We start from the raw sequence: 23253 nt of genomic DNA on the forward strand, positions 1-23253 counted from the left end.
TCTATGTAATTTTACTAACAATTGTCACCCCAATAAATTAAAAAAAAAAACAAAAAACTACGAATACATTAAAAAAAATTTATAGGTGTTACATGTATTACTAACATATCAAAAATGAAAAGATCATTTGAAAGAAATCCATATTTATTTACACATATAACAATTCATGCATTAATAACAAAGGAGTAGCAATACGATTGCTTTATGGTAGCTTGTGTAATTGATACGACTGCTTTATAGTTGTAAGAAAATCTCCCCAAATTTTTCCAATATATTTACGGGAAAAAATCTGTGTACAAGTGGACCCAACAGTTCAAACCCATGTTGTTCACAGGTCAATTGTATTTTAGAACATAAAATTAAAAAGCAGAATTACAAAACTAAGAGCTGGAATTTTTTCCTCCTGTAGGAAATGCCAACATTCTTTTTTTTCAAATACATATAAAGTGAATGTCATCACAATGACATTATTAATAATTATTTTAATCAATAAATCTTTATTAGTTTGTTTTAATATTCCCAAACATAATTGAACGTTAATGTGATATAGGGACACGGTTCCTTAAATTTAACATTCCAAAGCCTTGGTATGTATAAAAAAACCCCAGAAAATTCTCTAAATGTTAGTTTCTATCTAATCTGACATTGAGAAGGTAATTTTGCTATATATTATGATTACGTGAACCAAGTCTCCAGAAAGTCTCTGATCTATCACTATGAGATTAAAGAAATATCATTGTTCATTTTTAACATCCTGTTTTTATATTATAGTTAAATGTGTCTGTTTCTTAAGAAAAACTTTCCTTCCAAGAATTTAAAGCAAGGAGACTTTTCAGTGTTATTAATACATATGGGACTATATCAAATAACTTGCTTTTATTTTTTAATTTAACTTAATTTATCTTTATTTTTATTGAATTACAGTTGACATACAATATTATATTAGTTTCAGGAATACAATATAGTGATTTGATATTTTTGTACATTACAAAATGATCGCTACAGTAGTATAGTTACCATCTGTCACCATATGAAGTTATTAAATTATTGACTGTATTCCCTATGCTGTATATTACATCCCAGTGACTTATTTTATAATTGGAAGTTTGTACCTCTTAATCCCCTTCACTTGTTTCATCCAATCTGCCCACCCCTCTTCCCTCTGGCAACCATCAGTTTGTTCTCTATGAGTCTATTTCTGTTTTGTTCAAATAACTTACTTTTAAAATGACCTACTTTGTATCAGTTTCTCAGTCAGTGAACAAGTAATCAAGATAATACTCACCAAAAGTTTAACTAGGGTCTGTTTTATTTTTAAACAGCAGAAAATGAGTATAGATTATATATTTAGTAAACTTGAAAAGCAAAAAACCTTCCCATAAGCAAAAATTGTTATTAAAAGATTCCAAAAGCAATCGGTATTTCACTTATCTAAATTTAAATAAATGAAGCATTTATTTTTAATTTTTTTAATTAGAACACAACCTTTCTTGTTCCAGAAAATATAATCAAACCAACAGCATAATGAAGACAGCTGTAATTGCAACTTCTGACAATAGCGGCATATATTTTAGCAATCTCAAATTGCTGTCTATTATTTTCTAGTTTTAGGAAAATATCTCTAAATACAATACACTCCCAAATTCAGAGTGAAAAAGGCTTATTAGACTTTTAAGTGGAGACTAAGTACAATGTTCAAACCCTAACTCTGTCTTTCAAATCAGGAATGTCTGGCTAGTCATTCAGTTCTGTCACTGTCATGATCCTTCTTTTATGTTACAAAATTAGAAGTACTTTTCCATAACTGAGACATCATGAATATGAATAATGGCTTCTGGCTTAACATTGAGGCTTTATTAAAATAAAATGTGTACATAGTCAGCCAAATGCTTTACCTCTACATGTTCACTTTTTAATGGTTTTTCTGGATCATCTAAACATACAAACCAAAACAACACTATACTTTTAAAGTTCTGTCATTTGGGCAATTAAGATGCTGTCAACAATATAACCTAGTACTGACTTACGGAATGCAATCTGAACAATGAACCTTTAAAATACCGGGGGTGCCAAAAAAATGTATATGCACGACTTGTATTCATCTTTTGTTATCGGTATAAATTGAGTCTTACAATTTTAATACAGTTTTTTCCTTTCTTAAAATGTATATACATTTTTTTGGTACCCTCTGTATTTATAAGATTTGACCACTAGGAGCTTGCCTCTTAGGAAAAAGGACAAAAATCAGAGAAATCACTATATACAAAGATACTCATTACGTACTATTTACATTGAAAATAAAAAAACTACCTAAGAGCTCAATGATGGTAAAGTGGTTAAATAAACTACAGTAGGTATACCTGAATGAATAATATGTAGTCGTTAAAAACTGTATTTATAATCCATGAAAAACGTCAACATTAAGTGAAAAAATAGGATTGAGTATGATCTAGAAAGTAAAACACAAAAAGAGTGGAATGAATTATAAACAAGTGGTTGTGTAGTCTTATTTTTCTTTCTTTTTTTTGGGGGGGGATTCAAATTCTGTAATGACTATAATAGAGTGGTAAAACTTTACTTTTAAAAACTGTATTACTTGAATAGTTCCATTTGCTCCACCAAATATCTGATACAGCTTATTTAAACTCAGTTTTTAATTTCTCTGGTGTTTAATAATTTAAGCATCACTTTGTCTACTAATGAGGGATAATTTTTCTGCTCTTTCATGTGATCCACGTTCTAATACCTTATTTATAAAGTGAAAGATGTTTTGAGAAATAGCAAAATAAGATGTGGTGATGACCAGTCATATTAATAGCATTATTTCTACAGAACAGGAATAACATTAATTATGAAAATTATGAAATTAATTCAGTCTTTTACAGGAATTCATATAAGCAGTACTTGGCACAATCCTCCTTAAATAAATAACTGAAAGCAGTCATAAGCAATCTACTTTAGGAAATTATTTTTTGATATTAAAGAAATCAATGCTATGTTTTTGAAGGGGCAGAAAGTCTGTAAATCTTAATGAAGTAAATTGGGGGAAATTTTCTTCTTTAATGTACCATCAAGGCACACTTTAGTGCTGTTTTGGCTAGACCAAGACCTTGGCCTCCACAGGAATCATTTGGAAAGCTGATTCCCATGAAGTAGTGGAATATTTCCAGCTAGTTTCTCCAATGTTCTGTCTGCTTTGCATTTTTTCTTCAATGAAAAAGGACAATTAATAAACTCTGGTTACAGTATAAAGCCCAAGTTTCAGCAGCAGCAATATTATCTTTGGATCTGGGCTGAGGGACATGAGTTATTCAAATACAGTTCAACTCTCAGAAAGTTGGCCGTTTGGAATATACCCTTATTATTTTGAAATACTTTTCTTTCTTGGGTTTTCCATCATTTTCCTCTCACCGTTTTTCTAACAGTGTCATGCAGGGCATTCATTTATTGAATGTCTACTATGCAATTATATTGCCACTTTTGATCTTAATACGTACTTAAATGTCAGTTTACCAACTAAATGTAGTATAATTTTAGAGAACTCAGTGCAGTAAAAGAAAATAGAATGATGGCATACTAGGAATATGCTCCTTTCAAATGGCACAGAGGCTGGGATATTGCATGCATAAGGAAAGTTCTGGGATCCCAATATACTGCTTGGCTCTGCAGTGAACAATATTGACACAGACATATTCTATAAAGGCTATGCATTAGTTTTCAACTTTCACTCAACTTACAGATAAGACATGACTACAAAACAGAAAGTAAATATTATCAACCTTGACAATATAAGGGTACAGCAGAAAGACTGGGAAATAGGAAGAGAACAGGTGAAAGAAAGGATGGGAGCACTAATAATGTATATAGTAGGGTCAAGAGATACTGTCTAGGGTACATGGAAAAAAATAAGGGTTCAAATGTATTATTTAGAGGTACAGAATAATCAATGAAATTGAATACAAACTAGTGAAAATAAGAAGGGGGGACAGGAGGATTAGTGTACCCAAGTTGACTCCTCACCTTTCATAATGAAGCATCAACCGATAATCTCTTAAATCAATAAATAAAAGTAGAAAAGTATTATTTAGATTTAGGAAGGTAATACCCCAAGTTTGAAAACAAAAACTCTGTATGTTGCTAACTCTGGGAAATGGAACTAGAAGTGGGGAATAATGGACAGATAATTGCTTCAGGTCCTCCTGCTCAAGCGTGCACACATATACACAGTCATGCACACGTGTGTGACCATGTATTCCTTTTGATAAAAATAAAAGAAGAGGCTTACTTAAAAATGTATCTAACCCTGCAGACTCATACCCATCCTTTCCCTGTAGCCCAGTAACAAAAAGTTCAGTTTCTACTCTAGAAAGCATTTACTGTAATGTCATGGCAAACAATATGAAGGAGTCACTACATGAGCAGAGCACACACATAACGTAGCCCAGAGTTGTTCATCCAAACTTGCCACTACTGACATTTTTGGCCTGGATAAGTCTTTGTTGGGAGGGCTGCCCTGTGCATTGTAGGATGTTTAGCAGCATCCCTGGCCTTTACCTACCAGATGCCAGTAGCACCTCATACCCCCCATCCCCAGCTGTAACAACCAGAAACATCTCTAGATGTTGCCAAATGCACCTGGAAGAGACAAATCAAACTCAGCTGAGAACTACCCATTAGACAAAAGGAATTATAAATTATTTTCTTATATATTTGTCTTCCCTATTAGACTAAAAGCTTTTTCTGGGAAGGACGTGAGTCTTATTTATCTCTATATTCCTAATAGTTAATAGTATTGAATGAATCAACTCCTATCCTGGGCTTTAGTTCTAGGATCTGTCCACCTAGATTTACTTCAAAGTCCACATATCCAAAACTGAACTCATTTTTATTTTGAACCAACACCTCCTGCTGTTCTTGTCTCCATTGATGATACTATCAATAACCAAGTGGCCTATGCCAGAAATCTGAGAGATATCCTTAGACATCTCCTTCTCCATTATTTTCCACATTCAGTCAGACATTAGCTCCTCTCAATTCTAATTCCCTCACCTTCCTTAGCCTGTTTCTTTCTTTTATTCCCTTGATAATACCTTGTTTCAATCTCCCACTATTTGATTCTTAGACTTCTGTAACAGCCAGGCTTGACTGCTAACCTACTCAGGCACTGTTAGTGCAAATTAGACCTAGACAGACAAATGAGAAAGGCGCTTCCTTCAGGAAAAAAAAAAAGAAAAGGGTTTCCATCCTGAACACGATCCTGAGGGCAAGCATGGCCTCGAGAGCTGACTCTGCCTTTGTAAAAAAACTTCTCCTATCTGGAGGTGGCTTAGATCTGCTGCTCAGTTGTTTCCTGGAAATTCCCTTTACTTCTCTCCTGTGCTAGATTCTGTTTCTTTGTTATTTCCTAACTATGTAAATGGCATCGTTTATTGCTCAAGAGTGTATGGGAGATAATTTTTAAGTCCTTGCGTATATGAAAATGTCATTATTCTACCTTCTCATTTAAATATAGTTTGGCTGGGTATAGAATTTTATATTGAAATCATTTCCCCCTCAAATTTTGAAAGTTATCTTCAGACTAGTATGAGGGACATGGAAGAGAAAAGAGTGGCTACTTGAGAGGACTACAGGGAAAGCAGTGTCCTCAGAAAAGACTTAGGGTCTTTCAGAGTAAGCGAAGGAAATGTTTAGAAGAGTTGAGGATACAAAACTTTTGTTGCTGATTGACCATGAGTTCTAGAGAGCAAAGTGGAAGGGTTTCAGGAGGTGGGGAGGAGTGGGAGATGAGGTCAGAATATGGATGACAGAGCCATATGGAATGAGTCTGGAAAATGAAGGATAACCTAGGATTCCTGAAGTGACTGACATAAATTTAGATAAATCATATAATGTAATTAATTCAAATGATCTCAAGGAAAATAATGGTTATAATTAAGTGAGTAATGGGGATTGAGGACTAGGGAGCAGGGATTTGACTAGGAGCATGCAGAGTTCTAGAACTCTCATTCCCTCCTAGTGAGAAGGATGTGGAGGGAAGCTTTGAGTTTATTCGCAGAGCACAGAAGTTTTCCCAAAGAATCACAATCAGCCAACTGTTTCTCAGACAGCAGTGTGTACAACACCTTGCAATCCTTAAGGGTTTTGCCCCAGTGAGAACTCATTAACAAAAGTTAGTACTTACCCAGGATCTGGTATTTTACATACATTATTTTATTTCATTCTCACAACAATCCCAAGAGGAAAGTATTATCATTACCATTTTATAGGTGACAAACTAAGGCTAGCGAGATTAAGGTACCTAATATGCTACCTCAGCTCCTAAGAAAAGTCCTAACAGGCCTCAAACCCTATATAAAATCAAAAATAGCAAAATTTCATACGCATAAGTCCTTTACTTTTATAAAGATAAAAATTTCTCTTCATCTTTTACCTCCTGACAAGTAAATGAAGTTATGTTGTAAAGACTTATGACAGCCTTTTCTCTGACCATTGACTTCTATCTGAGAAAAATATTCCTTTATGATAGTACAATAAAGTGAGGAGCAAATTTAGCTACATGTTATTCTCTAGTATATATGTATTTAACAAAAAAAGCCCACCTCCACAAAGAATTTTACAATGACTGAAGGAATTCAATCAACGGAAGACAGGTGCATCAGTACATATGAAGAACCATGAACAAGTTAGTTCATAGACCAAGTAAGCTACAAAAATCAAAGAAAAAGAAAGACATTGAAAACGAATTTTCATTTTATATGCCCCAAATTTACAGAAAAGAACAACAGACAGTATCAGAATTTTAAAGTTAAATATAGATGAACTGAAGAACAAAATATTTAGCATTACTTGAAAACCTTCAAAAGAATATTACTCCCAAGTAATTGAAATAAAACAAAACATGTTAGTTAATAAAGACATAATTGCTACATAGTTGACCAGCATTAATCTTTTAGTAGAATCCATAATAAAGCAAACTATTAAGATGTTAGATAACTATCACAAATAAGTAAAAATTTTTTCACCAAAAAAAGCAAAATTTCAAAACATGTCATAAAAATTCTAGTCAAATTTCAGGAGGATTTATAAATACACTTCTTTTAATGATATTATTCCTGAATTTTGGATGTTGTTATGAACTTGCTACTTTGAAATTAATATTTGTATTGGTTCCTAATATTTTCACTCTCTGCATTTTTTGCCCAAGCCCCTTGAAAGATGGGCCAATGGCATTGGTACAAGTTACAGCTATGAACTATGGGTCCTAAATCGGTTTTGCATAAGAATAACCTAGAGAACTTGTTAAAAACATTTTCCTGAATCCCATCTCAGATTTTTGGAATTAGAATCCCTATGGCTTAGAAAACTCTGCGTACAAAAAGATCCACAGGTGTGTGTGATAAATAGACATATTTTAGGAAAACAGAGGTGTGGATTTAGAACTATGTTCTGAAGAGTCTTAAAATTATCAAGAAATACCTTTCTTTGGGCATCTCTCACCTGTTTCAGCCAGAATAATCTCATTTTTATCTATTTTATGTACCCAGTCTGCTTCTTAAAAGCCTGAAAACTACAAGACTGACTAGAACAAAGTGAACTCATCCACATAGGTACTAAACTCATGATTCTGGCATCATAACTGACCTAATCCAAAGAAAGAAAAGACTAGACAGATAAAAAGACCAGGATTGATAGGCATGTAATATCTGTAATGCCAAATGAAATACCTCATAAAAGCAGTTCTATAATTCATATATTATACTCTTATTTATTACAATTTAAAAGAACTTAATAAATGACTGAATTGCATAATAAAGTTTTCCAAATGGAAAATAACATATACACAGAGAGAGAGAGTACTAATTGCACATACAATTATCACAAAAAACTACCTTATTCTAGACTTGCAAGTAAAAATACAAACTAAATAAATCCAAAACTTAGGGATCTTGCCTCCAACAATCCTAATTCTGCCATGCTTACTTCTGTCTCACAGACAGAGAGGAGGCAGGGAAGGCAATAGTAGATCTGGGAAGCTGTTCTCCTTGAGGAAATGATCACCCTAAGAGAAATATGATCGAAGGAACATATGTTTACTGCTTCCCCATAAGCATAGGGTTGTATTCTTTGAATTCCTTTTAGATCCTTCCCCCAATATACTCTAACCCAGAAAACTATGCTGCGTGTGGTAGCGAAAGGCAGATAAGAATGCTAGTTTCCCCCTCTTGTCCTGTCCTTGCATATTCCCCAATAGGGCTGAGTCTATATACCCTGGCCTTTCGAAATTCTCCATTTCAACCACCCTACCTAATAATAATGTATGCCCACTGGAAATTAGATTTGAGACATCCAATCTTGTATGTGGATACAATCGCAAGGGGCTGCTTCATCAAATAAATCAACATGTTTTTACTCACCTGTCTGAATACACATGCTAAGCAGGAGATGAACTGAGAAAGCAGCCAGGAGAGCAACTATCAGCAGCAAGAAACTAAAATATAAAAGAGTACATGGTCAAGCTCCCCCAAAAGTTTCTTTTTTATGGTATCTCATTATAACAACAAATTCTGTTTCACATGCAAATGTTCATAGGTACTATCTTTGAGTAGTTGGATTATGGTCATTAAAGAAAGTAAGAAGATACTCTACCTCTATTTACCGAATTTTATTTAAATGAAAATATACTGCTTTTAAAATTAAAAAAAAAAAAGAAATCAGAAAGAAACAAACTTTATTTAAAATAAAAACAAATTTCCTACTTTAGCACTCTTGTCTGCTGATTGCTGGTTCAGCCATTCAACGATCTTGCGATATTTCCCCATTATAACTATTTTTTCCTATCCTATGTCTAAACAAAAGTTTTACTTGTGAAAACTCATTGTCCTCTCCTTTTTACTTCCCTCCATGTCTCCCCTTAGAATGATATCTTTATCTTTAATATTGAATTAAGGCTGAATTTCCTGTCATCTATTACACATACACACACACACACACACACACACACACTTACCAAACCAAACCAAAAAAAATGCAGTTAACATATTTTTAATGACACAATTTGAAAAATGTGCAAACGATGTAGTAATGGGGTTCTCTCACCAACAAGGTGAAAAGAAACCACATGTATAATCCCCTACTTATTCTCAGGATGATACTGACCGGGCAAGCTTCTACAAAGCTGTCCACTCTGCTAAAGATAGGTCCAGTTCTAAAGAATTTCAGAGTTTAGTGGGGAATCTAACTTGCAAACAAATCATTATATTACATTATAATAATAGAATGAATATACAAAGTACTAAGGGAACCCAGAAAAGCCAGGAATGTCTTTTATTTTAGGCAAACTGGCATATCTGCAGTGTCTTGAAAAATGAAAAGAAGTAGGCACAGAACACATGTCTGGCCTCAGAAAGGAAACAAGACTACAGTGGGAGGAGAGGAGGAAATAGAAATGGAAAGATTACTTACACTCACAAAATTGCTACTTATAAGTAATCTGCATGGCTAATACATTTTGACACTTTGGCCATCTTGACACAACAAGCCACTTCTTAAGGTTATAAACGAGTGTGGATCCAGTTTCCATTTTTTAAAATTAGCCACACTTTTGGATAAAAAAAAAATGCAAATTATATAGCATCCTTCCAAGCTACAGACTACCAACAATATAAGAGTACCAGGAAAATGTTAAAACCCAAGAAATAATTTAACTAGAAATTATACAACATCAGCTTCTGGAACCTATCTCTTTGCTCCTCATTGTACAATCAAATGAAAAAAAAAAAAAGTAACGGTAAAATAAGAAAAAACTCACCTAAATCCAAGGATGCCAGTATGAGCCATAACAAAAGCTAAGCCAAGGATGCCACTTCCCATGATGGCATTCATCAAATTAAACACTGAGAAACCAAATGAAACACCTGGGGATCCCTGTCTGTGAAGTTCCTGTGAGCACACAAATTTAATAGTGTTAAATGTTTGGATGGTGAAGTTCAAGTTTCATCAAGGAATGACTGACAGGTTATGTAGAAAGTCTGCAAACCACAGACATTGTGTTACACACTTAGTTGTTCAACCAGCACTGGTTTCCTTCCCTTCCCTTCTCACCTCCCACTAGTGCAACTCCAGGAACCTAGTTTCCTAGGAAAGTCGTCTCCATCAATATAGAAGCCAGGTGGGCTTCAGGAAGAGCCATGATTAATCTTGTGACTGCAAAAGATGAAGATAGGATAGGAATGGGGTGGGGACGGAGAGGAGGCAGATGGTCTCAGCTCATGTGACTACTGAAGAATTCCTGAATCATCCTGAGGCTGCTGTAGACAACTGTTGCTCCTCGATTACTAGTACTGCAAAACTAATCTCTACATACTTAATGAATTCAGTCTGCCCAGCTGCAGAGATGGTCAGGAATACCTTGCAATAACAATATAATAAGTAGAAGCAATTCACGCTGCGCTGGGGAGGGATACCTCTGAAAATATCCTCCCCCAAATCAGCATTTAGGAACAGAGTCCTAGAAATTATTACAGTCCAGGGACTTTAAAAAGCCGAGGGCTCATTGCACAGGCTTTAGGGTCAGGGAAGCCCTATGTACTTCTTACCAAGCCACCTCCACTCCTTCACCGTTGAGGATGTCTGTATTAAGATGTTTACAGTCCCCAATGACTAAGTCGAGAAAAGAAAAATCTTGTGACTCTTGCAAAAACCTCACAAGACTGGTGGAGAAAACAGGAAGCTGACAAAGATACTAACAAGGAGCAGTGAGCTACATAACAACCTTAGGGCTGCTCCGCCAGTCGGGTGCCCAGCTGCACCTGTTCCACCTGAGCCTGCACCTTTAGGTCAGTCAGCTTTTCTTCCTAGGGCACGTTAGGCTGCGATCACATTCATGAACTCCGCCAGACCGCATCTGAATTTCGGATGGGGTCTGTGGGCCCTAGGCCTCAAGCTTCTCCCCTCTGCCCGTGCCATCCCCCTTCTTTTCCGGGTCTTATTTGATAGGCACTTCAGGGAAACCGGGTGGCTGTCAGCTCAGAGAAGCACGCGGAGCAACTTACGTTGCTTAGCAACGGGCTCAACTCTTCCGCCTCCGCCTCGACCGGCCGCTGGGCAGAGACATACCAGCCTGGCTCGACGTTGATGATCCCCCAGGGGGCCTCCATGTTGCTTGCTGGCCGACTACCAGATCCATCTGAGAGCTGTTAACCTGGCCCGCCCGTCGTTAGTCGCGCCAGAGGCGGAGCTGTGAGTCTGGGCCTTTCGGGATTCCGTAGCTCACCAGGGCCGGAAGAAAGGGGGGAATGGACGGGATCTAATGACGCTCTCCCCTCGGCGGCGAGCAGTGATGATGTAATCCAGGGCCAGCCCATCCACCTGCGGCTCATTGCCGAGCCGCTCCAGAGCATGAGGTGAGGGGTCTGGCCACGAAGCCAGCTGCAGAGCGACATCACGAATTGGATGGTAAACTTGGTGAGATGGCGGCCGCGGTGCCCTTGCTGGTTCGAAGGGGCTGAGGGTCCCGTGGCGGTACCCGTTAGTCCCGGGCTGCTCCCCGCCTCGCGCTGCCTGGGCGCGGAATCGTCGCGAGGTCACCCACCGGCCCGGGTGCTTAGCCTAGGGCCGAGGGCTGGAAGTGAGGAATCTGTTTAACCTTTTCAAAAGTTCTCTGCCACATTTTACATTTGTGAAAATGTGTGAGAAGCCGAGACGCGGATTAAGTAATGTACCCAAGATCACACAGCTGGTTAACTGCCAGACTCAATTTGATCCTGTGAAGTTTGATATTTGCTCTACAGGTTTCTTGGGCAGGGCCCGTTCCTCTTACAATTACTTCTTTGGTCTTCTAGAAGGAAAAGTGAATAACTGATACTTCTAATGGCATGTGTATACAACACTTAGCAAAGTCCTCGACCGCAAAATACTCAAACCTCTAGTTATAGCCAGAACTGGTAGCAATAAGGTGTTCACTGAAGTCAGACCTGGGTTTTAATCCTTGCTCAGCCATTTACCAGCAAGGAGACTGGGTGAGTTAATCTACTTCTCTGAGCTTTAGTTTGTTCATTTACAAAATGAAGATGCTATACCACACACCTCCCAAGATTGATAACGTGTGTAAAGCATTTAAACACAGCATCTGACACAATAAGCACCCATGAGATCATCCTAGTAAATACTGGCATTGGTTAAGCTATAAATATAATGACCATTTCATTGAGAGATGATCCTTTAACTCAAATCTCAGCCTTCCGACCCCAAATGTATTCTGTAGCAAATTGTGGGTGGAGAGGTTCATTAAGTATAAGGAGGCTGATAGATCACTAAGCCCTTTTCCTGGCAGCAGAAGGTTGAAGGTGCAAATTTATTATTTACCACTAATAAAAGTAATTCTGTTTGGAAAAGATAGTATGCTTCTCACACATACTAAAAGTTTCAATTATCAGCATTTAGTGGTTATGTAAAACAATTTAGATTTTTATTCTCAAAACTTATTGTGAACATGTAAGTTGGTTTGTAGCTTCATGGTATTTTTTTTCAAAGTAAATACTTTTTTTTTTTTTTTTTTAGGATCTTATGGAGGCCATCTGGGTTCTTAAGAAGACTTCTCCAAGTGGAAAGCTATAGAATAACTGAATCAGAATCGTTGATTCCACTAGCTTGGACATCACTGATACAGAAACCTGGCAGAGCACCTGGTATTTTCTTGTTGGATCAAAGAAAAAGATTCTCAACCATGCCTGAAATAGAACTAAGTGAGAGACACTATGAATTGTTTTCACCACCCTCTGATGTTCGAGGAATGACAAAACTTGATAGAACAGCTTTTAAAAAGACAGTCACCATCCCAGTGCTTAAAGTGAGGAAAGAAATTGTCAATAAATTGATGCGATCCCTTAAAAGGGTAGCACTGCAGCGCCCAGGCATAAAACGTGTGATTGAAGATCCAGAAGATGAAGAAAATAGACTAATTATGTTGGATCCCTATAAAATGTTTACTGATGATTCCTTTGAGAATGCAGAACTCAGTATTTTAAAGCAGCTTAATGTCAGTCCACAGGTATCTAAATATAATTTGGAACTAACTTATGAAAACTTTAAGTCAGAAGAAATATTGAGAGCTGTCCTTCCTGAAGGTCAAGATGTGACTTCAGGGTTTAGCAGAGTTGGACATATTGCCCACCTGAACCTTCGAGATCATCAACTACCTTTCAAGCATTTAATTGGTAGGTTCTGGAAAGTAATTAGCAAGTTCTAATTTTAGTTTCTAAAATTATTTTTTAAATGCCAAATTACAGGAGCAGGACATTTTTTTTCATTTTAATTTTAAGCTAGATCTTGAGCTACATACTACTATTTTTTTGAGGGACATTTTGGAATACTCTTCCCAGAGTCATAGCAAGTTTTAAATATCAGTTCCAGCTTTTGTGTACACAGTACATAAGCATAGGTAAAACTTGAACCACTTGCTTTGGCAGAATTCTTTGGCAGCTCATCATTTTGGTACACGGGACTTAGTAGGCCTCAAGGACTATGTTGAATGCTAGGTTTCATAAATTTGAGTGTTTTATGGTCAAAAGTACAAGACACTGTACTCATATTAATACTTTGCTTCAACTATTTGAGCGTCTTCTACATTTCAGGCACCATAGTTTGTTTTTTTAGTGCCCCTAGCCTTTTAGGAACAATACTTGTGTATGTCATACCTCTGTAGCCCCAAGTTTGAGTTTGGATGCTTTATTCTTTGGGATAAGAAAGAAGTAGAAAACTAATCAAAATTGCACTTGTCATTATATGAATATTTTATGTCCATGCATTCTCCAGATTAATCATTTCAGTGTAGAGTCAGAACTTCTGGGAATTAGTTTCAGCTTAAAATGTAGTGCTCAGTATTTTGCATGGGTAGAATTTCAGAAATAATTCTCTTATGCATTTCCTTTGTTTTTATTGATGAAGGGCTGATAATGCATAGTGGTAACATAATAAATACTTAAACAGATCCTTGTCATCATGAAGGTGCAAATGTCAAGTCTAAGCTTTCCTAAGAGTCATTGCCTGTCATCCTAACTCAAACATTCCTTTTGTTGTTTTAAAAGTATTAAAACTTTTACTATAGACCTTCAGAATAGGTTCTTTTTAAAATTTAATTCCTCATTTCAAACTGACTTCTATACCTTAAGAATTGAGTTCTGATATCTGAAGCAGAACAGGATAAGAACAATGATTGACTAGAGTTCATTGATATTATCATATTCAAGTCAGATATCTAATTATCAGAAATTGGACAATTTCTGGTTGTGTTTCAGCATATTTGTATTATTGAGTACTTTTTACTAACTTACAAATCAAGTTATCTTTCCTTATGCAATGAGATAGTACATAGATTCTTACAAATTTTTTAATTGCTGATAAAAAAGTACACTTTGATTAAGGGGCATTAATATACCATTTCTGGTATTTTTATTATCATTGTAGCTTTTTCTGGTATGGCAAATATTTGACAAAAAGAATAAATGAACATTTTATTTATATAAGACTAAAGAAGCTGTTTGAAAACATTATTTTGCTGATACATATTTCCAAAGTGGAGGCGTATGTTTCAAGTACACAGTAAAGTAAACATTTGGTTCGAGGCCAATGACGACAGGCTGGTGTTTTCTGACACCATTTGTTGCAGGGTTCCTACATTTCTTCTTTTTATTCTTTACCAATTCCCTATGGTCTGCCTTTTTGCTTACTGTAATATTGGTACATTTGCCATTTATAAAACACATGGAAAAATAGTAAGTAGACCCAAACTCCTCAAAATTGTTTCTTTAAAAATGTACCCATACATTTTTTTGTGTGTTTGGCTGTCAGACATTAATTTTAGTAATCTGTTGAATTTTTTAGAATTGCATGCCATTTTATACACATTAGATGCAATTTTTATCAATAAATTATAAGAAAATACAGTTCATTTCCATTTCATACTTGCAGTTTTAGTTTTTATTATGCAGTCAGTAGGCAATATTTATTATGAATTCTCTTCTTTTAGGTCAAGTTATGATTGACAAAAATCCAGGAATCACCTCAGCAGTAAATAAAATCAATAGTATTGATAATACGTACCGAAATTTCCAAATGGAAGTGTTATCTGGAGAGGAGAACATGGTGACCAAGGTATGAAGTATTTTATTGTTTCCTAGTGTGGTGTGTACAAGATTAATATTTAGAATCATAACAGATGACAAAGATTAAAGTATTTTTAATACTCAGTATTGAGTACACAAGAAAGTGAGCATTTACATTTACTATAGATAGGAGTGTAAATTTGATACATTAAGGAAGAGTGTATGGTAATATATGGCAATTTTGAATAGGTATATCCTTTGACCTGGCATTCCATTTATAGGAAGTTATCCTAAGGATATAATTAAACAAAATTGTAATGATGTATGTACTAGATTCTTCATTATTATTTTTATAATAACAAAGTGAACAAACAAAGGAATGGAAACAACCTAAAAGTTCATCAGTAGAGAACTGATTAAATTCTGGTATAACAATCCAATGGAATATTCCATCATTAAAGGTTATTTAGCTCCATACTTATAAAAATAAATTGCCCATTGATATGTTAAGTGACAAAAAAGCAAGTTGTAGAATAGTATATATAACATTGTTCCATTTTAACTAAATATCTATGTAAATATACACATACATCAGAATGTTAACAGTGGGCATAGTTTTTATTTCGTGTTTTGGTGACCTTTGTTATCTTCTTTATCCTTTTCTACTGAGTACATATTTCTTTTAAAAGAAAACTCTATTTCAAATAAAAAATAATTTAAAATATGTAGGAATAGTTTCCTGATATAAAACACTTTTTCATCCGCCACCCCAAAATCCTCTAGAGTGCTGGATGTAATAAACTTTTTTTAAACCAAAAGTCTTATATTACTATATGTTAACATTAAGTGTAATTTTGTACCTGAGCTAGGAAATAGGCTAATAAACTCTATAACTTGACAAAAATTTTAATAATGAAGGCCACTCTTAAAATGTTAGATATATCTTTTAAACAGGACTTTATAAAATTTGGGGCAGAGTTTATGCAAAATAATTACATTTTAAGATTCTAGGCTGCATAAATTTAAGTGAATATTATTTTAAATATAATTTCTCCATAATTTAATAGTATCAGAGTACCATTTACTACATACTTACTGTTAGGCCCTGAGCTAAATGCTTGAAATGTAACATCCTAAGACTCCCCACAAGATAATGGTGATAGTTATTAATATTCTGTTTATGCTACGAAGTAACAATGAATGACTGAGCAGGGTGTTTGGAGCCAGGCTTCTGCCTCCAGAGTCCATGCTTGGTGTTTCCCTGTATGCCAAACCTCCACTGCCTACTGCTTGGGAATAATGTAAGGGGTCGGTTATGGCAAGTAAGATTTGAATGTCAATCCTTTGGTAATAACAGTGTTTATCTCAGCTGACATTAAGGCATACCCTGTTTAAACATTGTGGGTATTTACTTGGTACTGTCCCTTAGGGTAACAGGTAACATCATTCTTCTCATTTAGATCTCAGAAGATCTAGAAATTCTGCGAAAACTGTAGTTTTATAAATGCCTTGTCATCGATTTAGTCAACTAAAGTTTGTTCTTAGGACATATTTTATACCTAATATTTATACTAAAAAATAAATGTAAAAAGTATAATTTCTGTGCTCCAAAAAGAGTTACATTTAACTTTAGGAGCTCATGAAACATTAAGTACTATGTTTGTATATTATAAGTAAAAGGATTCCTGAAAATGAATCTGGCTGAAATTAATACTGCTAAGGGAGATAGCAAAGACAGCATGAGTAAAACCAGAATGATACTTAGAATCTAATTTTTAAACTAGATCTGTGCTTCACATTAAGGACCTTAAGAGTGGGAGTAGAAAGGAGATTTCAGGAAAAGCATTCACAAGACATATTTAAACTTTCCAGGTTATATACCCAGAAAGACTTTTAGTTGGCAGAATCATGAGGAAACATTTCCATCTCTGGAACCTCCATAATATGGCCAGAGCATCTAATGTGGTTGAAAAGGAAAAAAATATGTACAAGTTTGGAATTAAAATCCATGAAAGTAGAATACAGAAGGTATATCTCTATCACATTTATAGAACTTTTGGCCTTTCATTCTTTATCCATTAAAATTGGGAAAGAAGAAATAGGAGAATGATTTGTTCCATTTATATTTATTTAAATTGCCTCTAATTTATAGACATGAAACTTTCAAAGTCCAAGTAACTATCTAAAAACAGCAAACTACCTGAAAATTAAATGATACGTGACACATCTATCATGCCTCCCTCTTACAAACTGAAAACTAAGTAAGGAGGGAAGCTTGTTTGCTGCGTGGAAATGCTGTGTGTAACTTAGCTACCCACCATCAAGGTACATATAGTGTGATATTTCAAATTACAGGTTTTTTCCCTCTCCATCAGATCACTTTAAAGAGTATAATGAAGCAAGTCAAGTGGCCTATCTGAAAAATCCTCGTGTGATCTGGGAACCACTATTACCTTTTAGGATGAGATGGAGAGTCATTTGGCTTTGAAGAGATGACTTCTCATGAAAAAGTCCAATGCAGAATAATAACTGGCCTCAGTATAGCATAAACACCAGAATTCTAATGAAAATGCCTTTAAATGCACTTTTATTTGCTCTTAATAGTGGTAAGTTGAAATATGTATTATGTGCATGAGTGCACCTCTCTAATGTCAGTGGCTAGAATTTAAGACTAAGCAGGTTAATCAAAAGCATAATAATACCTTTTTCAGGTTCGAGAAAACAGCTATACCTATGAATTTGATTTTTCAAAAGTCTATTGGAATCCTCGTCTCTCTACAGAACACAGTCGTATCACAGAACTTTTCAAACCTGGGGATGTCCTATTTGATGTTTTTGCTGGGGTTGGACCTTTTGCCATTCCAGTAGCAAAGAAAAACTGTACTGTATTTGCCAATGATCTCAATCCTGAATCCCATAAATGGCTATTGCACAACTGTAAATTAAATAAAGTGGACCAAAAGATAAAAGTCTTTAACTTGGATGGGAAAGACTTCCTCCAAGGACCAGTCAGAGAAGAGTTAATGCAGCAGCTGGGACGACTGTCAAAAGAAAGAACACACTCTGTGCACATTGTCATGAATTTGCCAGCAAAGGCTATCGAGTTTCTCAGTGCTTTCAAATCGCTTTTAGATGGGCAGTCATGTGGCAGTGAACTCCTTCCCATAGTACACTGTTACAGCTTTTCCAAAGATGCTAATCCTGCTAAGGATGTTCAGCAGCGAGCTGAAGCCGTGTTAGGCACTTCCTTGGACGCGTGCAGTTCAGTTCACCTCGTAAGAAACGTGGCCCCTAACAAGGAAATGTTATGCATCACCTTTCGGATTCCTGCTGCTATCCTCTACAAGAACCAGAGCCTAAATCTAGGTGAGCAACTTCTGGGAACTGTAATACCTTTCATGTAGCTTTCTTAGGCTATATATAATTTTTATATTATTTTAAATTTGGAATAGGTTAAACTAATACTAGTTAGATATTTCAGTTTAAGACCCCTTGCCATTTAATTGTGACTGATTTCTCCCAATTTCACTAATTTTAGTATGACTGTGTTCAGTCAAGTAGAAGGCTATTTCATTAAAATAATAAGTCCACATGAATGTTACTATTTCATGTGTAAGTTGAATAGATTAAAAATCTTTAAAATGCCTATATTATTTGCCTTTTAAAGTATTTTCAAATGTTAAATATCTTACCTAATACAGATTTTCTGCATTTGTTACAGAGAAGCATGAAGAACCACCTCTTAAACGCCAGAAGACAGATAAATCCTTTTCAAAAGAAAAAACACAAATTGCTTAAATCATGTAACTGAAAATGGTTTCTCCATCTCCCCACTAGATCATTATGTAGTGAAGTATAATTTGTATGATTTCATAAAATCTTAGCACTCAGTTACTTTAGTACTGAACTGTTACATTTTACCTTTGCTGTCTTATAAATTGAGGATTGTCAAATTAAAATTTAAATGAAATAAGTCTACTAAACATTTTATTATCTAAGTTATATAATTTTATAATCTAAATTATATCTAATTTTTTAATTAAATACACTTAAATATGTCTGTCTTGGGAAAATAGTTTTGAAGGTAGGATAATTGCATGCTAACCAGGAAAGCACTGATATCATTTTGCTGTTATCCTTAGTTGAAGAATGTAGCTAAGTTTTGTTATAAGCACTCCTATACTATCACTATAAAAGTAATAAAAATGAGATTATTTAGATCAGGGATAGGCAGACCATGCCCGTTAAGCCAAATCTGTCCCACCAGCTGTTTTTGTATGGCAAGTGACTTGAGAATGGTCTTACATTTTTAAACGGTTGATAATCAAAAGAATAACATTTTGTGATGTGAAAATTATATGAAATTTGACTTTCAGTGTCCATAAAGTTTTTGTGTCCATGCTCATTTGTTTACATACTATCTATGACTGTTTTCATGGTATAACAGGAGAGCTGAGTAGTTGTTAACACAGACGGGATGTGATTCTTATCACTTCATACTGCTGTGCATCATACTACACATCACAGTAACACGGTAATATTATAACTCAGTAGTATTTTGAATGCTATCTATGTCACTAAGCTGTAACATTTTATTTTGTTACTACCAGTGCACAGTCATCATTTCCAAACAAGAAAAGTGGACTTCTAGTGCATTTTTAAGGCACAGTAGAGTATGAATTGTTTTGATATAGAACTAGATGACAAAGCATCTGTACCTGAGTTTAAATACAATATACACTGACATTACCAAAAGAAGCACTCATCACAGTGTTTCCAACTCAGGCAAGCAACTGTCAGAAAAATTAGAAATTTAAACTGGATATATCATAGCAGAATTTCTTTACAAAATAAAAAACGAAAACAAGGCTGCAACCAAAGTAAGTCTCCAAATGACTTGTAAGTCAAGCAAGAAAAGCCATTTACTGCTAAAAAGCCATTTACTTTTTTGAATTGTGTTTGAATGCAGCAGCCAAAGAAATGTGTCCAGAGAAAGTAAACTTTTTAAGACTTGGCAAGAACAATTGTTTAGAGCTGAGAACACTGGAAGCAATATCAATAGTCAATTAAAAAAGTAAAGGAGTCCAAGGGGTTCTTTAACGACATTTGATGAGTTAATAGGTGTTACTAATATTGCTCAGTTCTTAATTTATTTGAGGCATTATCACTGAGTTTGGAGTTATTAAAGAGTTAGCCCCTGAATATTCTGCATGGAACCACTGCAGGTGAATATTTCAAAGAAGTTGAGGAATCACTAATTCTGTACAACCTGAAGTAGAATCTGCTAAGATGTTATAACTGATAGGTGGTAAAAATGTGTGAGGTAGAAAAAGACCTAGTTGGAGAAATTTACAAAGTTTGTGAAAACATAAGATGTTTAAACCATATGATTATCACTATCTTCACCAGCAAGTACTGTGTTTCCCTGAAAATAAGACCGGGTCTTATATTAATTTTTGCTCCAAAAGATGCTTTAGGGCTTATATTCAAGGGATGTCATCCTGAACAATGCTAGGGCTTACTTTCCAGTTAGGTCTTATTTTCGGGGAAACACAGTACCTTGCAGAAACTTTTTTGAATCTACCATGTGTTACTGAACCAGTAGTGTCAGTGGTAAACTTCATTTGTTTTCATGGACTTGAACCATCTTGAAGTCCTTGAATTTTGTCAGAAATTGAAACTGAATTTCCTGACTTGCTCAACCGAAGTTTCATTTGCTTAGCAACTGTAAAGTTTGATGGCAATTTTTGAATTTAAAGTCAAGGCTGAAATTTTTCTTAAGAATCGCTCTTAAACACTATGCTAGGACACTGACTGACTTTGGAAATTAGCTTTTACTAAAGGTTTGATAATATTTCTTAAAAGATTTCAGCCTACAATTACAAGGCAAACAACTTTGATGTGAAACATACTGCAATAGTCATTTCAACAACGGACATTTGAATCAAAATATTCTGTATTACACATAGCTCATGTTATCAAAAATGAAAACAAGAACAGGATTTCCATTCTCACACAAATTAGCAATGGATATGCTTTCTGAATTCAGCATTTTGGGGACCTCGGTGCAAATGCAAAGGAAATTTCCATATTTCAAAATCCATTTAACTATAATTGAGCTTCCACCTAATCTTCAATTGGAAGTGAATAATGTGCTATGTGATGACATGCTAAAACGCAGAGGTCAAGGGAAGAATCCAATAGTTTACAAATGCCTTCCAAGTCATGAATATGCTCAGTTAAAATCATACGCTCCGGGATGGATACCAGTATTGGGCAGTATGTATGACATTTTTAAAGATGAAATGTGTAAAATCTCATTGCAGATAACCATTCACAGGTGATCATTGACAACTGATTTTAATGATAAGAAACACTAAGAACCCTACTTAACAGAAATGTTATTTCCCAAAAAAATACATTACAGAAATGTACTTAATTATATTTTGAATTTTGTTAATTAAAAAAATTGTGCTAATTTATTTTATCTCATGTTATATAAGTACCTACTTTTTCCCCCTTCTTCCCTGACTCCAGTTCAAGCCGTTGTTTCTCAGTCTAGTTGTGTAGGATACAGCTCCCTGGCCCATGCTGGTATTACGAGTCTTGCACTTCCCCTTCCCCCCTCCCCCGACCCCACCCCACCCCCACCCCACCCCCACCCCACCCCACCCCACCCCCCGCCAGGCACTCGGTGGCCGGTTGCTGGTCAGCCGCTCACAGCAGCTTTCACAGGCTGCCAGCCACTCACACTGGCAGCTGGACATGCACACTGGCCATCAGCCGCTCCTGGCAGCACACAGTAGCCCACGGCAGCTCATGCCCACCTTTGGTTGCTCACAGCAGCCCAGCTCCAGGGAGAGCCGTTGTTCACAATCTTAGCAGTAGAGGGCGCAGCTCACTGGCCCACGTGGGAATTGAACCTGCGACCTCGGCGGGGTGTGACCTCCATATTAGGAGCATGGTGCTCCAACCACCTGAGTCACTGGACCGGCCCAGTAACTACTTTTTAATGTCCTCAATTTTGCCTCTCAGCCCACAAAGCCTAAAATATTTACTGTCTAGCCTTACAGAAAAAGTTTGAGGACCCCTGATCTAAATTGTCAATTACAGACTCAAATGCCTTCAGAAGCCAGACAAGTAATTTAAATATATGAAAGCAATAAATGGTAAGAAGTGTAAGGAAATACTGACTTGGACTTCATTCCTTATCTAAAGGCACTTAAAAATTATTTTGAAACTTAACCCAACCTATCCTCTGCAAGACCTTCGGGGCTAATTCAGCCAGGTATTGCTAGTTTGGGACTTCTGGGTTTTTTACCCTCTCTCCCCTCCAATTGAGAAGTATGTAGGTCTGAGATCAGCAAACTTTGTGTAAAGGGCCAGATAGTATTTTAGGCTTTGCCAGCCGTAAGGTTTCTGTAGCTTCTCAACTCTGCCATAGTAGTCCAAAAGCTGCCATTGATAATACATAAGCAATGTTCAAAAAAAAACCCGTATTTATGGACACATTATTTGAATTTCATAAGCTTTTCACATGCTAAAAGTATTTTTTCAACTATACACACACGTACAGACACCAGTCTTAACTCATGGAGCATACAAGGCATCAGCTGGATTTGGCCAAGGGTTGACAGTTTGCCTTCTCCTGATCTAGGTGAAGAGAATTAATTTGCAAGTAGGAATAAAAATTTTTGTAGTTCTACACATTGATGTGCTAGGTTATGAATAGTAAGTGTGGATACAAATGATGTTCTTATCCGTACATATAAAGTGGTAAGGTTCCTGCCTCCATTCAGTCACAATTTAATTAGACAAAATATGCAATATATAGTTGTAAAGAAAATACAATCATTAAATGCTTCTATTTACATTTTAACTCCTCCCCCTTTTTCCTTCAGAGTGGATAAGTGAATGTGTGATTATTTCATTATTTAAATGTAGGCCCACCCTAAACTTTCTGATGTGATACTTGGTAACTAAACTCCATGAATCCACTAGAAAATGACAGCTGGAAAGCTCATTATATTCAAGTTTTTAATTTTGTTAACTTTTTGACAAATTTTTTGCCATCTTAATTTGAAATGATTATCTGACCACCTGCTAATGGCCTAAAGATAACTTCTAAGAGAAGCTTAGATCAAATATTTAT

The 23253-nt window shown here is 35.7% G+C and overlaps 2 protein-coding genes across 4 annotated transcripts in view; one reads left to right on the forward strand and one right to left on the reverse strand.

Annotated features, from left to right (window-relative positions):
• The window catches only part of SLC38A6 (solute carrier family 38 member 6), a 47179-nt gene extending 35913 nt beyond the window's left edge, over positions 1-11266 (reverse strand). Inside the window, exons 1-4 of one of the 3 annotated variants that reach the window (XM_033109119.1) lie at positions 11052-11189; positions 10102-10203; positions 9809-9939; positions 8415-8488 (exon numbers count right to left, since the gene is read on the reverse strand). In XM_033109119.1, coding sequence (XP_032965010.1) covers positions 8415-8488; positions 9809-9882 — 148 coding nt within the window. In that variant the 5' untranslated portion in view covers positions 9883-9939; positions 10102-10203; positions 11052-11189. Of the gene's footprint in view, positions 1-8414; positions 8489-9808; positions 9940-10101; positions 10204-10771; positions 11008-11051 lie in introns of those variants that run through there. The other 2 variants (XM_033109120.1, XM_033109118.1) reach the window with 2 other exon arrangements.
• Positions 11155-21664, forward strand: TRMT5 (tRNA methyltransferase 5). Its single transcript, XM_033107611.1, has 6 exons — positions 11155-11159; positions 11268-11402; positions 12559-13214; positions 15026-15150; positions 17813-18467; positions 18823-21664. The coding sequence occupies exons 1-6, from the start codon at positions 11155-11157 to the stop codon at positions 18897-18899; spliced, it is 1653 nt and encodes a 550-aa protein (XP_032963502.1). The 3' UTR covers positions 18900-21664.
• Positions 21665-23253: the final 1589 nt, after the last annotated feature.

Source organism: Rhinolophus ferrumequinum, chromosome 6, assembly GCF_004115265.2.
Source record: "Rhinolophus ferrumequinum isolate MPI-CBG mRhiFer1 chromosome 6, mRhiFer1_v1.p, whole genome shotgun sequence".
NCBI lineage: Eukaryota > Metazoa > Chordata > Mammalia > Chiroptera > Rhinolophidae > Rhinolophus > Rhinolophus ferrumequinum.